We start from the raw sequence: 15263 nt of genomic DNA, 5'->3' as shown, positions 1-15263 counted from the left end.
TCAATGTGTCAGTACGTGAGTTAAAAAACCATACTATTATTGTCTTCCAAAACCAAAACGGGGGCAAACTTTGTTGCCATTCCGCCAAACAGCACATTAACTAAAAATTCTGCACAAACTGACCCGTTTGTTTAATACTGACCTTTGCCGCGTCTTATTATAGTCCTTGCATTCAAGTCTATTTTGTCTGAAGGATAGCTACCCCATTTCTTTGGGTTTCCAATGGCATGCAATATCGTTTTGAATATTTGCACTTTCAGGCTGAGTGTGTTCTGAAAGCAGATGGGAGTCCCATGAAGGCAGCATAGCATTGGGTCTTGGATCTCTTTCCATTCAGCCAATCTCTATCTTTTTTTGATTGGGGAATTTAGTCCCTTTATATTTAAAGGAAGTATTGATCCAGACATGGAGTTACTGTTGTCATTCTTCTCATGGTTTTCTGGATACTTTAGAATTCTTGCTCCCTTTCTTCTCCATTTTCTCTTTACCTTTGTGATCTGATGATTTTCAAGAATAGTAAACCTTGATTCTTCTCTCTTTATCTTTTGGGTATCAATTAACAGTTTTGCTTGGTGGTTACCATGAGGACTCAGAAGACATGACAGTCTATTTTAAATTATGTACAGCTTAATTTTGCCTACTGAAATTCTTTCAGGCCTGAGGTGATTCTTCAAACATGTGAATGTAGAATCCTAGCCATCTTAGGAAGGTTTTGCTCTTCTCTTTCTGATATCTGTGAACATTTCTTCCTTTCAATCACATCAGTTGATATTCTGTACTTGTAACTATCGCTAAGATGAACCTGCATCACGTTTTTCCGTGGACTGACCCTCTTTCCCTTAAAGACCATTTAGTACAACTTTTTATTTGTGATATGCACTTTTAGTTGAAATAAATGGGCAATGGTGTCCTGAACACCTCTTTCATGATAATTACAGCAAGGTTAGAGGCACAGAAAGTATCTCCATTTAGATTTTATTCAACTCTTCTTCACCTTCCATGGAAAATTACATATGTAGGAGTCCCACCTAAGAAAGAAGGGAACTCATATCATTGATGTAGCAACACTCAGCCACGTACATTCACATGCCCACTAGGAATAAATGAATTTTCTGAAGTGATTTGAGAATAAGAAGTATATTGATGTTTACTAGTCACAAATCTTAAAAAGGTTAATGTAAAAACACTGAGATTATACCTATGCAAAAATCCATCCCTTTTACCATTTAAAGCATAATAGCATATACATCATCTAAATGTTTACCTTTGTATTATTCCTTCTAATAAGTATTTTGATGTAATGTCTGAATACACTGACTTATTGCTTTCTGCTGTGAATCCTGTGACACGTGTTGACATTTTATGTTCAGTTACATATGTTTTTAAACGTACTTTTCTTTCAACTTACTTTCCTTTTGGTACTCTCTGATGTTTTCCAAATGGTGTATTTATGAAGAAGGGCTTTCCTCATGCATTAGGTTTGTATGGTTTCAACTCAGCATGTATTTAGAGATATTGAATAAGGATTGAATTCCAGCTGAAATCTTTGTCATTCAATTTACATTTTAGATATTTCCTCTGATATGGGAATTATGATGTTGAATAAGTTAGGACTTCCACCTAGGGGTGTGCCACATTCATCACATTTGCAATGTTCCTCCTATGTATGAACAATGTGATGGTGAGTAAGACTTCAGCCAAGTGAAACGTTTCACCACATTCTCTACAATTGTAAGGTGTCTCTCAAGTATGAATTTGGTAGTGTGGAATGAGGCTTGAGCACCATTAAAGGGCTTCCCAGACTCTTTTTTTGTGGAAAATCATCTCTATAACATATTCTCTGACAAGAAATCAGGGATCAGCATTGGTTAAGGTCTTGCCACATTGTTTACTTGGGTATCGTTAATCCTCAATGTGGATTCTGTGATGTGGAGTAGCGATGAGCCCTCCTTAAAAGTTCTCTTACAGTCTTGGGGTGCCTGGGTGGCTCAGTCGGTGAAGCCTCCAACTTCACCTCATGTCGTGATATAGCAGTTTATGGGTTTGAGCCCTGCATCAGATTCTGAGCTGTCTGTGCCGAAACCTCGGAGCCTGGAACCTGCTTTTCCTTCTGTGTGTGTGTCTGCCTCTGCACCCTCCCACTCATTCTATCGAAGAAAAACTTTTTAAAAAATGGGGGGAAAATTCCTTCACAGTCTTAAACTCTGTAACATTTGCTCCAAGATGATTTCTGTAATCTTGAATAAAGGATGATTGGTGATTAAAGTCTTTTGCACACGGTGCATTGGTAAGGTTGGCTCAAGTATGAATTCTGTGATGCTGATGAAGTTGTGAGCATTTGGTAAAGCCCTTGCCACATATCTGACATTGGTAAGGTTTCTCTCCAGTATGAATTTTGTGATGGCCATTAAGGTTTGACTTAATCCTAAAGGCTTTTCCACATTGTTGACATTGGAAAGGTTTCTCTCCAGTATGAATTCTGTGATGGTCATTGAGGTTTGACTTCAACCTAAAGGCCTTGCCACATTCTTGACATTTGTGAGGTTTCTCTCCACTATGAATTCTCTTATGCTGACTAAGGGATGCTTGCTGGCTAAAGACCTTTCCACATTCTTGACATTTGTAAGGTTTCTCTCCAGTATGGATTCTGTGATGCTGAGTAAGCCTTGAAGGTAAATTAAAGGTTTTGCTGCATTTGTTACATTGGTAAGGTTTCTGTCCGGTATGAATTAAGCGATGTAGAAAAAGGGTTGAGTACCTGCTAAAGGCCTTACCACATTCTTTACATTTGTAAGGTTTCTCTCCGGTATGAATTATGTGATGTTGAGTAAGCTGTGAGTACGCTTTATAGGCCTTGCCACATTCTTTACATTTGTGGGGTTTCTCTCCAGTATGAATTCTGTGATGTTCAGTAAGTCGTGAGGAACACTTAAAGGCTTTTCCACATTCTTGACATTGGTAAGGTTTCTCGCCAGTATGGATTCTGTGATGCTGAGTAAGGGATGATGGGTGGATAAAGGCCTTGCCACATTCTTGACAGTTGTGAGGTCTCTCTCCAGTATGAATTCTGTGATGTTGACTAAGGGATGATTGCTGGGGAAAGGCCTTGCCACATTCTTGACATTTGTAAGGTTTCTCTCCAGTATGCCTTCTGTGATGCTGAGCAAGGGATGATCGGTGGCTAAAGGCCTTGCCACATTCTTGACATTTGTAAGGTTTCTCTCCGGTATGTATTCTGTGATGCTTAGTAAGGGATGATTGCTGCTTAAAGGCCTTGCCACATTCTTGACATTTGTAAGGTTTCTCTCCAGTATGCGTTCTGTGATGTTTAATAAGGTATGAGTGACATTTAAAGGCCTTGCCACATTCTTGACATTCATAGGGTTTCTCTCCAGTGTGGATTCTTTGATGGTGAGTAAGCAATGATTGCTGGGTAAAGGCCTTGCCACATTGTTGACATTTGTAAGGTTTCTGTGCAGTACAGATTCGCCTGTCTGCATGGAGTGATGACCCATCCTTAAAGGTTTGACCACCTTCTTCACACTTGTCAATTTTCTTTGCAGTATGCATTTGCTGATGTTGAGATAGTGTTGAGAGTCTGACAAAGGTTTTGCCACATTCCTTGCAAGTGTACCTTTTCTCTCCAGTACCACTTGTCTTATAGGTATTTAGACTTAACGATTGACTAAACATGTTCCCAGATTCATTACCTGTGTATGGGTTTTCCCCCACACGAATCCTCTGATGATCAGCAATACTGGAGGACTGCTTCAGAGCTTTCCCACATTCATCATATTTAGAAGTATTTTCTCCCCTCTGCATTCTCTTACTCTTGGTACGTTTGGAGTTTGGGTAAAAGACTTCCTCATCTTTATTAGATTCAAAATGGTTTTCTTGCAGAGTCCTCAGATGTTTGCTAACATGGGAGCCCTGGTTAGACTGTGTCTCAGATTCACTGTATTGAGCCAGTGTATCTCCACTGAAAATGCTCTGGTAATGTTGCAGGGCCACCTCCTCTATGAAGCGCCTCCCAAATTGACACATCCTAGGCCTTTTATCTTCATTTTTGAATCTCTGAGTTTTAGAACTATTTGACTGAAAGGTCAATCCAATCCCACTTTCACAATGGCTCAAAGCATTGTTTTCATTGTGGATGGGGTAACTTTCCAAATGTTCCAAATTTTCATTGCACAAATATGTATGTTTGTGTATTAGATTGGAACTTCTTACAGATGCACACTCCTTTCCACAAATAGTGGATGTACAAAGGGCGGTTTTCCAAGATGTTTTATGTCCTTCACCACTTGCGGCCGTGAGGTTCTTATTATGGGCACTCGTCTCAATTGGACCACGTCCTTCATAAAACTTCTGATGTGCTTCATTCTTTCTATCACTGTCGCAGTTTATCAAGTGTAAATTCTCAAGGGCATGATGTTTCCATGTACCCAGTGACACATTTTGTAAAGAGGCTTCTATGCATGGCTTTGGCAGGAAATTCTGGGTGCCATGTGAAGATATAGCTGAAAGATAGCAAATAACAAAAAAAGGAACATCATTCCAATTACTACTCTCACATGAAGGTACTGACAACTTCTAATATACAACCTTCAAACCAGTCAGAGAATGTCAGGAAGATGGTTGAGAAGGATTCATCGGGAATTCATTCTTCCTTGACACAGAAACTTACATACAACGTGTTGAAGACATAGCCTTATAGATCATCCTGCAGTTGTTTAATGGTGTAGCACAAATCACATTCCTGTGTCACAAAGAATCAGGAAAGTATCCTATGAGCCAAAATTTAGAAGGAAGGACATTTAATTTAAAAGTCAAACAGAAATGATGAAAATACGATATAGCAAAAGTAGGAATAAAACAACAGGACGAGTTTGTTTTCAGAAATAACCCAAAAATTTTACAGATCTATAACACCATCAAGTAAGGATGAATAATTGAAGTTCTCCTAAAATCAGAAGTGAAGAAGTAACGTGACACAGTACATGTGATATAGATATAAAAATAATTATAATTGGCACAAAGTATAATTACATGCTAACAAATAGGTATCCAAAAAAAAAAAAAGTACCTATTTCAAAAAAAGGAATAACCTACCTGACATCATCATGGAGAAAAGAACATAATGAAAGAGGAGCCTGGGTGGCTTAGTTGGTTGAGCATCCAACTCTTGATTTTGGCTCAGGTCATGATCTTAGGGTCATGTGATGGACCCCCGTATCAGGCTCTACCCTAAGCAAGAAGCCTGCTTAAGATTCTCTCTATATATACCTCTGTCTTTTCCCCCACTTACTGACACTCTCACACTCAAAAAAAAAAAAAGAAAAGAAAAAGAAAAAAAGAAAAATATCAACGGATCTACAACTACTAAGTAGATTAAAACTGTAATAAATAAACTCCCAATGGGGCGCCTGGGTGGCTCACTTGGGTAAGCATCTGACTTCAGCTCAGGTCAGGATCTCACAGTCCATGAGTTTGAGCCCCGCATCAGGCTCTGTGCTGACAGCTCAGAGACTTGAGCCTGCTTCGGATTCCGTGCCTCCCTCTCTCTCCTCCCCTCCCCTGCTCATGCTCTGTCTCTTTCTGTCTGTCTCTGTCTCAAAAATAAATGAAAACATTTAAAAAAATTTTAAATTAAAAATAAATATACAGATAAATTTCCGGGGCGCCTGGGTGGTTCAGTCGGTTGGGCAGCCGACTTCGGCTCAGGTCATGATCTCGCGGTCCGTGAGTTCGAGCCCCTCGTCGGGCTCTGTGCTGACAGCTCGGAGCCTGGAGCCTGTTTCAGATTCTGTGTCTCCCTCTCTCTGACCCTCCCCCGTTCATGCTCTGTCTCTCTCTGTCTCAAAAATAAATAAACATTAAAAAAATTAAAAAAAAAAAACCATTTCCAACAAGGAAAATGCTTATACCAGATGAATTCACGGGATAATTCATACACACACATGACAAAGTACTTGAAATCTCCCCAGACATTTCTAGGGAGTGAAGAGAAGGGAGATTATGAAAACCCTTAATCATACCAGCCTTAACAGGTTATCAAAGCTGAAGGAAGATGCCAGAAGTATAGAAGACTATGAATTACCATCTGTGGGGAATATTCATGCAACGTCCGCCATAAAACTAAGCAAATAGGGGAGCCTGGGAGCCTAAGTTGGTGAAGCACCCGACCCTTGACTTCAGCTCAGGTCATGATTTCAGTCGTGAGATCAGGCCCCATGTCCAGTTCATTGCAAACTGAAAAGCCTACTTGGGATCCCCTTTCCGCCTCACTCTCTGCCCCTCCCATTGTCCTCTTCCTTCCTCTCCCTCTCAAAACAAATAAACAAATGAAAAACAAACTGAATCAAAAGCACATTTTACCATTTTACGACATAATCAACTGGGAATTCTTCCTGAAATTCAAGAGTGTTTCACCATATGGAAAACTATCGAGTTGGGACTGCACATTACAGACTAAAGATCACAAAGAGAGGATTATCTTAATTGATACGGGACAGGAAGTGAGCATATTGGACACCATTTCATGATTAAAGATACTCAATAAGGAAGAATCCAAGGAAACTACTTCATCCTAATAAAGATCATGTATGTATGAAAAGCTGAAATCCAACATAATCGATGAGAAGGCCAAAAGCTCCTCCTATAGGATCACAAATAAGATATTGAAGCAACTTTCCCATGTCCATTCCACACAGTACTGGCACTATTCAGAACAATTAGGAAAAAAATACATAAAAGGAAACCAAATTGGGGGCACTTGGTTGGCTCACTTAATTGCCTGACTCTTGGTTTTCAACCTGGGCACTATGTGAGTTTGAGCCCCACATCAGGCTCCATGCTGACAGCACAGAGCCTGTTGGGGTTCTCTCTGTCTCTCTCTCTCCCTTTCTCTCTCCTTCTCCCGACTCCCATTCTCTCAAAATAAATAAACTTAAAACAATTCTAAAATGGAAACAACTTGGAAGAGAAAAAGCAAAATTATTGCTGTTAGAGGATGACATTATCTATACAAAATCCAAGGAAACTTTTTTTTTTTGGTAATCATTATTATTCATTTTTTCCTAATTTTTCTACTAGACCCTCCACTTTCAATTTTTTATGCTATAAATGATTGAGTTAATTATTGTATTTCACCTTTTTCTTTTATTACACCTCAATCAACAAAAGAATGAAGAAATTTAGCGAAAATTCTGTAAAAGGAAATGCTAAAGAAAAATAAGAAAGAAGTAAAATGAAGACCCAAATAAACATAACATTGAAAGTAATTCTGTTTCTCCAATACAACAAACAAACTTGACAATACTTTAAATATATTTACAGTGAAAAAAAAAACACACCAACGAAAAAGAAAAATGGAAAAGAAAACGAGGCAACAGTTACACACAGAAACATATAGTGTGATAAACGATTCCTAAAGCAAACATACACTAACATATTAGACAATTTGGAAAAGACCAAGACCACATGCCTTCACTGGTCAATGGACCAAACTTTTAAACAAGTAATTCCTTGGATGCCCCGGTGGCTCAGTTGGTTTAGCATCCAACTGTTGGTTTTGGCTCAGGTCATGATCTCACTTTGTGAGTTCCAGCCCCACACTGGGCTCTGCACTGATAGTGGGCATCCTTCTTGGGATTCTCTCTATCTCTATCTCTCCTTATCTCTTCCTTCTTATCTCTCCTCTCAAAATAAATAGTTATTAAAAAGGTAATGGAGAACATTATATTTTTTTAAAAAAGCAATTGCTGATAAAATTCATCAAAATTCTACAAATAATAGAATACAGGGAACCCATTGAAAATCATTCTAGGTGGCAGGCATTACCCTGGTACCCAAGAGGACATAACCACAATACAAGAACAAAAAAAGGCTAGTTTGTCAAATATAAATATTGCTACACTGGCCTTCTTTTGACATCCATTTGCATGATAACGTTTCTCTAGCCCCTCACTTTCAACTGGCAGACAACTTCAGGTCTAAATTGAGTCTTTTGTAAGCAGCAGGTTAACCGGTTTGGGTTTTTTTTAATCCATTCAGACACCCTATGTGTTTTGATTGCAGTGCATAGTACATTTCCCTTCAAAGGAATTATTGACTAGATACCTATTTGCTGCCATTTTATTATTACTTTTGGCATTGTTTCTGGAGATTTTTTTCTGATACTTTCTTGTCTTTCTCACTTTTGGTCTCTCCTCTGAAGTCAAAGACTATCCTTAAACATGTCTTGGAGGGCTGTTCCAGTGGTCACAAACTCCTTTAGTTTCTGTTTGACTGGAAATCTCTCTCTCTCCTCTAGTCTGAATGATAGTCTTCCTGGATAGACTATTTTTGGCTGCCTATTTTCCCCATTCAGCATTTTGAATCTATCATGTCCCTCCCTCAGGGTTGCCAAGTTTCTGTTGAGAAATCTTGAGCTGGCCTTATGCTTTTCAGGATGGGTGAAATACTTCCTCTGTGTTGCTGCTTTTAAGATTTTGTCATTATCACCATAGTTTGCTAATTGGATTCCAAGATGTCTTGGTGTTGGCCTCCTTTTGGTGATTTCGATGGAGTTCTGTGCCTCCTGAATCTGCAGGTCTGTTTCCTTCAACTGATTAGGGATGCTTCCTTCTATTATTCCCTGAAGTAACTTTTCTGACCCCCTTGCTCATCTTCTTCTGTGACCCCTGTAATATAAATCTTATCACTTTTGAGGGAGTCCCTGATTTCCTAAGGCTATTTCATGTTGCATAGTTCTACTCTGTCTCTCTGTCTCTCTCTTCCTTAAGTTTCATTATTTTCCATTATTTTGTCTTTAAGGCCACCAATTTGCTGCTCTCATTCTTCCAACATGCTGTTCATTGAATCAAGTGCATTTCTCATCTCATTTATTGCATTTTACATCACTCTTCCTTTGCTAAGCCTCTTATCTCTGTAGTAAGAGCCTCACTGCTGTCTTCTTTTCACAAGCTCAGTGAGAATCCTTATGACAGTTGCCTTCAATTTTCCATTTGGAATGTTACTGATACAGTGTTTCACTGAAATCTCTGGCCACGGCCATATCTTGTTGTTTCATTTTGGAAAAATTCTTCCATCTTGGCATTTTGTCTACATCTCCACCACCCTCTGTATGTTAAAATAGCCACTTATGTCTCCTGCTCTATCTTTGACGCCAGTGGTCTGCAGAAGCTCTCCTGCCAGTGTTTGGACCCTGTCCTCAATGGGGTGAGTTTTGACTGGTTATGCTGTGGTCTGCTTATGAGATGAGACCAGACATCAACTCCACCAGAACTGAGGCCATGCAGAACTGTGTGGTCACATGTGGTGTGGGCAGCAGATTATGCAGGTCCCCTGAGGTAGGGGCCAACCTTGCTGGGATTGAGTCAGGCTTGACTGAGAAGGGCAGTTCCACCAGAGCATAGGGGCTTGGGGCCTGTTGTAAGCAAGGCAGGCAGCCAGTGTCCCTGCTGAGTCCTTTCTCTCAGGGTGCTCTGTGTTCATGCTGAGGAACATGGGAAGGAAATGGAACCAGTCAGCTCCTTTGTTCCCCATCATGCACCTCATTGAAGGGCCCCTAGAATATCAAATAATCTCACTCATCTGTGCCCCAAATGCTCTTCACATTGCTGTTTCCATGCTGTCTACCCCCAGGTTGTGAACCTACCTTCTGTCCAGGACAGTGCAGTACCCTCCTGGACTTTCCACGGTAATTCCGCCGACTTCCAAACTCAAGGCTTGAAGCCACACTGTTTGTAAGAAAGCACAAAATGCAAGCCTTCTCCTTTTCCAAGATAATGACATTAGGGAAATGTTCTCCTTGTGCATTCTTCTTTGGGCTCCACTCTCTCTCATCCTTCTCCACAAACACAGTTCCCTACTTTCAGCAGCACTATAATCTGTTGCTCCCCCAGCCAAATCTCTATACTTCCTACAATCTTCGATGTACCTCTTCTCTCTCATCCGCTGGGTAATTCCTCTGTCAGTCTTAAGGTTGCTTTTTGGGATGTGTAGGACGGTTTGGTGGTAAGCTAGATGTGTTTGTGGGATGTGATGAGGGTATGGTACTCCTAGTCTGTCATGATACTATCTTCTTCTCTGAAGAATCCCTATTTTTTTTTAATTTTAAATTATTATCTTTTGAGACAGAGTCTGTGTGCAAGTAAGTTAGGGGCACAGGGAGGCAGAGACTCTCAAGCAAGCTGCATGTTAGGTGTGGAGCCTGAGGCAGGGCTTGATCCCATGACCCTGGGATCATGACCTGAGCCAAAATCAACAGTGAGACACTCCACCAACTGAGCCACCCAAGTGCCCCTAAAGAATCCTCATTTTGAAAAACCTGCTAAAACTCAAGCAAATTTTACAAAATTGGAGATCACAAACCCAACAAATAAGAATTCATGGTTTATACATAACAAAGAACAATCCCTCGCAAAATATAATTACAGTTACAGTAGCATCACAAAGAATAAACTACTTAAGACTCAATATAATGCTAGAGGTCAAAACTGGTGCAGAGAAAACTATAAAATATTGTGAAGGAATTGAAAGAAGAAGTAAGTGAAAACACATCCATGTTCTTACATTGGAATACTTCAAATTATCCAACTGTCACTATGCTCAAAGTGATCTACTGATTTCATGCGACCTCCATCAAATTCCCAATGACATTTTTGGCAGAAAGATCACAACCAAATGGAACATTCACATGGGTATGGCAGGATAATATATACCCACAATAATCTTGAAACATAAAGAGTATTCTGGTGGCACCAAACTTCCTAATTTACAACATACCACAAAATCAGTTGTCAGAATAATGTACTACAGAAGAAAACAGACACAGAATAATAAAAAAGTGATGGTGAGCTACGCGTGCACTTCAATGTCAATGTGACATTGTCAGTGTGATGTATGAAAACGAACAGAGCATCTTCTTAAAACTCACATTTGGATTTGGATTTTTATGTGGGGTCTGAGTTTCTACATTTCTCACACACCTGAAACTCATGCCAACATCATCACTTCAAGAACCAGACTTCTATATTCCAAGAAAAAAAAAAACACAAGAAGAAATCAGGGAGGACTTTGAACTTGAAGAATAATGAGGAAATTACTAAGCCTCATATCATGAACAGAAGCAACAATTCTCCCTAAACACTTACTACACAGTACAGACCATTCTAACAGTTTTGCATGAATTCACCCATCTATCCCAGTAATCTATGAGAACAATAGTGTTGTTTTTCATCTTTCAAAAGAATATCTGGCAAAATTGCAATAATACTATAATATGTGTCTTTATCCAGATTATCCGACTTTAAATTCATCTAAGAGGAACACACCAACCATTTTACAGAGACAATCCTAAAAGTAAGTTTACCGAAAGTTTCAACGTGGTGATGGTGATGCAAATATATTAAAACCATGAAACTGAGTAACATAAAGAGAAAAGTGAAGATTCCACATAAAATACAAAAATTACCAATTGAATACAAAAGACTAAAAGTGATAGAATGAAAAATGTTTACTCTCCCTGAAGCTAAGAAATGGTTTCAGTGACATACAGATTATACATCTATTTGTGGAGAAAGGTTTTTGTGACTCGCAAATACACCACAAACACACAAACTCAGAAATGCAGAGGAGGACAGAAGGAGGGGAAGATGGCAGTGTAGGAGATGCTGGGCTCACCACGTTCTGCTGATCACTTAGATTCCACCCACATCTGCCTAAATAACCCAGAAAACTGCCAGAAGACTAGCAGAATGGACTCTCTGGAGCCAAGCGTAGACAGGAGGCCCACAGAAGAGGGTAGGAAGGGCGGAGAGGCGGTGCGCACTACATGGACTGGTGGGAGGGAGCCAGGGCAGTGGAGGGGTAGCCTGCCCTGCAACGCAGAGCCCCCAGTCTGACTTGCAAATGTAGAGGGGCTGTACTGAGTGTTTTCTGACAGCCAAGCGGGACATAACATCTGGAATGTCATAAGTCAACAGCTCTGCTCGGAGAGCAGAAGGACTAGAAATAATGGGAGGAATAGTTGTTGAACCCTGGAGGACAGAGCTCAGCTCACCAGGGAACAAAGGTGCTGGCCAGCACCAACTCCCTCGCCCATCCACCTGCCAAAATTCCAAGGGAACCAGTTCCCATCCCAGAACTTGCTTGAACTGCATGAACACCCACACTGTGCTTCTGTGGAACCATCCCTCCAAAGGGTCTGCCTCCCTCCCAGTGCTGCAGAGACCCTCCCGCAGCGGACCTTGGAGCACCAGAGGCAAAGTGAGCTGAACCTGCCCCTCTCGCCCCTGTGCACCGTGCGGATCCACCCCGGTTAATACGCCAGATCCCACAGAGGAAGCACCACAAGCCTGGCAGTGTGGAAGTAGTCCAGACAGGGGCCACACCACTACACAGTGAGTCCTGCCCCTGGGAGAGGGGAAGATAAGGTACACACCAGTCTGACTGTGGCCCCAGTGGTGGGCTGGGGGCAGACATCAGGTCTGACTGCGACCCCGCCCACCAACACAAGTTACCCCAGACAGCACAGGGGAAGAGCCCTGCAGTTCTGTGCCACTCCAGGGACTATCCAAAATGACAAAACGGAAGAATTCTCCTCAAAAGAAACGCCAGGAAGTAGTAACAGCTAACAAACTGATCAAAAACGATTTAAGCAATATAACAGAAAATGAATTTAAAATAATAGGGGTGCCTGCATGGCTCAGTCGGTTAAGCATCCGACTTCGGCTCAGGGCATGATCTCGGGTCCGTGAGTTCAAGCCCCGCGTGGGCTCTGTGCTGTCAGCTCAGAGCCTGGAGCCTGTTTCAGATTCTGTGTCTCCCTCTCTCTCTGAACCTCCCCCGTTCATGCTGTCTCTCCCTGTCTCAAAAATTAAATAAACGTTGAAAAATAAATAAATAAAATAAAACAAAATAATAGCCATAAAATTAATCGTTGGGCTTGAAAAAAGTATAGAGGACAGCAGAGAATCTATTGCTACAGAGATCAAGGGACTAAGAAACAGGAGGAGATAAAAAATGCTATAAATGAGGTGCAAATTAAAATGGAGGCGACCACAGCTCAGATTGAAGAGGCAGAGGAGAGAATAGGTGAATTAGAAGAGAAAATTACGGAAAAAGAGGAAGCTGAGAAAAAGATAAAAAAAAAAATCCAGGAGTATGAGGGAGAATTACAGAACTAAGTGATATGAAGAAACACAATAATATACGCATAATTGGGATTCCAGAGGAGGAAGAGAGGGAAAAGTGCTGAAGGTGTACTTGAAGAAATCATAGCTGAAAACTTCCCTGATCTGGGAAAGGAAAAAGGCATTGAAATCCAAGAGGCACAGAGAACTCCCTTCAGACGTAACTTAAATCGATCCTCTGCATGACATCATAGTGAAACTTGCAAAATACAAGAATAAAGAGAGAATTCTGAAAACAGCTAGGGATACATATGCTCTAACATATAAAGGGAGACTGATAAGACTCGTGACGGATCTATCTACTGAAACTTGGCAGGCCAGAAAGGAATGGCAGGAAACCTTCAATGAGGTGAACAGAAAAAATATGCAGCTGAGAATCCTCTATCCAGCCATTCTGTCATTTAGAATAGAAGGAGATAAAGTTCTTCCCAAACAAACAAACAAACACTGAAGGAAATCATCACCACTAAATCAGCCCTACAAGAGATCCTAAGGGGGATCCTGTGAAACAAAGTACCAGAGACATCACTACAAGCATGAACCCTACACACATCACAGTGACTCTAAACCCATATCTTTTTATAATAACACTGAATGTAAATGAACTAAATGCTCCAAACAAAGGCATAGGGTATCACAATGGAAAACAAAACAAAACAAGACCCATCTATTTGCTATCTACAAGAGACTCATTTTAGACCTTAAGGACACCTTCAGACTGAAAGTGAGGAGATGGAGAACTATCTATCATGCTACTGGAACTCAAAAGAAAGCTGGAGTAGCCATACTTATATCAGACAAACTGACTTTAAATTAAAGACTGTACCCTTCATAAGTATAAAAGAATTGAGATCATACCATGCCTACTTTCAGACCACAATGCTATGAAGCTTGAAATCAACCACAGGAAAAGTCTGGAAAACCTCCAAAAGCATGGAGGTTAAAGAACACCCTACTAAAGAATGAATGGGTCAACCAGACAATTAGAGAAGATATTAAAAAATATATGGAAACAAACGAAAATGAAAATACAACAATACAAACCCTCTGGGATGCAGTGAAGGCAGTCCTAAGAGGAAAATACACTGCAATCCAGGCCTATCTCAAGAAACAAGAAAATTCCCAAATAAAAAATCTGACAGCACACCTAAAGGAAACAGAAGCAGAACAGCAAAGACAACCCAAACCCAGAAGAAGACAAATAATAAAGATCAGAACACAAATAAACAATATAGAATCTAAAAAAACAGTAGAGCAGATCAATGAAATCAAGAGTTGGGGTTTTGAAAAAATAAACAAAATTGATAAGCCTCTAGCCAAGCTTCTCAAAAAGAAAAGGGAGAGGACCCAAATAGATAAAATCATGAATGAAAATGGATTTATTACAACCAATCCCTCAGAAATACAAGCAATTATCAGGGAATACTATGAAAAACTATATACCAACAAACAGGACAACCTGGAAGAAATGGACAAATTCCTAAACACCCACACACTTCCAAACTCAAACAGGAAGAAATTGAAAGTTTGAACAGACCCATAACCAGCGAAGCAATCGAATCAGTTATCAAAAACCTCCCAACAAATATGAGTCCAGGGCCAGATGGCTTCCCAGGGGAATTCTACCAGACATTTAAAGCAGAGATAATACCTATCTTTCTCAAGCTACTCCAAAAAATAGAAAGGGAAGGAAAACTTCCAGACTCATTCTATGAAGCCAGCATTACATTGATTCCTAAACCAGAGACCCAGTAAAAAAAGAGAACTACAGCCCAATATCCCTGATGAATATGAATGAAAACATTCTCAATAAGATACTAGCAAATCGAATTCAACAGCATATAGAAAGAATTATTCACCATGATCAAGTGGGATTCATTCCTGAGCCGCAGGGCTGGTTCAGCATTCACAAATCAATCAACGTGATACATCACATTAGTAAAAGAAAAAATAAGAACCATATGATCCTGTCAATAGAGGCAGAAAAAGCATTAGACAAAATTCAGCATCCTTTCTTAATAAAAACGCTTGAGAAAGTCAGGATAGAAAGAACACACTTAAACA

The 15263-nt window shown here is 40.2% G+C and overlaps 1 protein-coding gene across 3 annotated transcripts in view; it reads right to left on the bottom strand.

Annotated features, from left to right (window-relative positions):
- LOC109260584 (zinc finger protein OZF-like) overlaps window positions 1–15263 on the bottom strand; it is a 153559-nt gene that overhangs the window by 68208 nt on the left and 70088 nt on the right. The window contains exons 1-2 of one of the 3 annotated variants that reach the window (XM_053905815.1): window positions 3575–4217; window positions 1367–3490 (exon numbers count right to left, since the gene is read on the bottom strand). The exons of 1 other annotated variant lie outside the window; for it this stretch is intronic. In XM_053905815.1, coding sequence (XP_053761790.1) covers window positions 2299–3490; window positions 3575–4044 — 1662 coding nt within the window. In that variant the 5' untranslated portion in view covers window positions 4045–4217 and the 3' untranslated portion in view covers window positions 1367–2298. Of the gene's footprint in view, window positions 1–1366; window positions 4218–15263 lie in introns of those variants that run through there. One more of the 3 variants, XM_053905814.1, reaches the window with a different exon arrangement.

This window comes from Panthera pardus, unplaced genomic scaffold (assembly GCF_024362965.1).
Source record: "Panthera pardus isolate Hobbes unplaced genomic scaffold, ASM2436296v1 HiC_scaffold_18, whole genome shotgun sequence".
In the NCBI taxonomy this organism is placed as follows: domain Eukaryota; kingdom Metazoa; phylum Chordata; class Mammalia; order Carnivora; family Felidae; genus Panthera; species Panthera pardus.
Note: the sequence above shows the minus strand (reverse complement) of the source record. Positions and strands in the feature narration are given on the sequence as shown.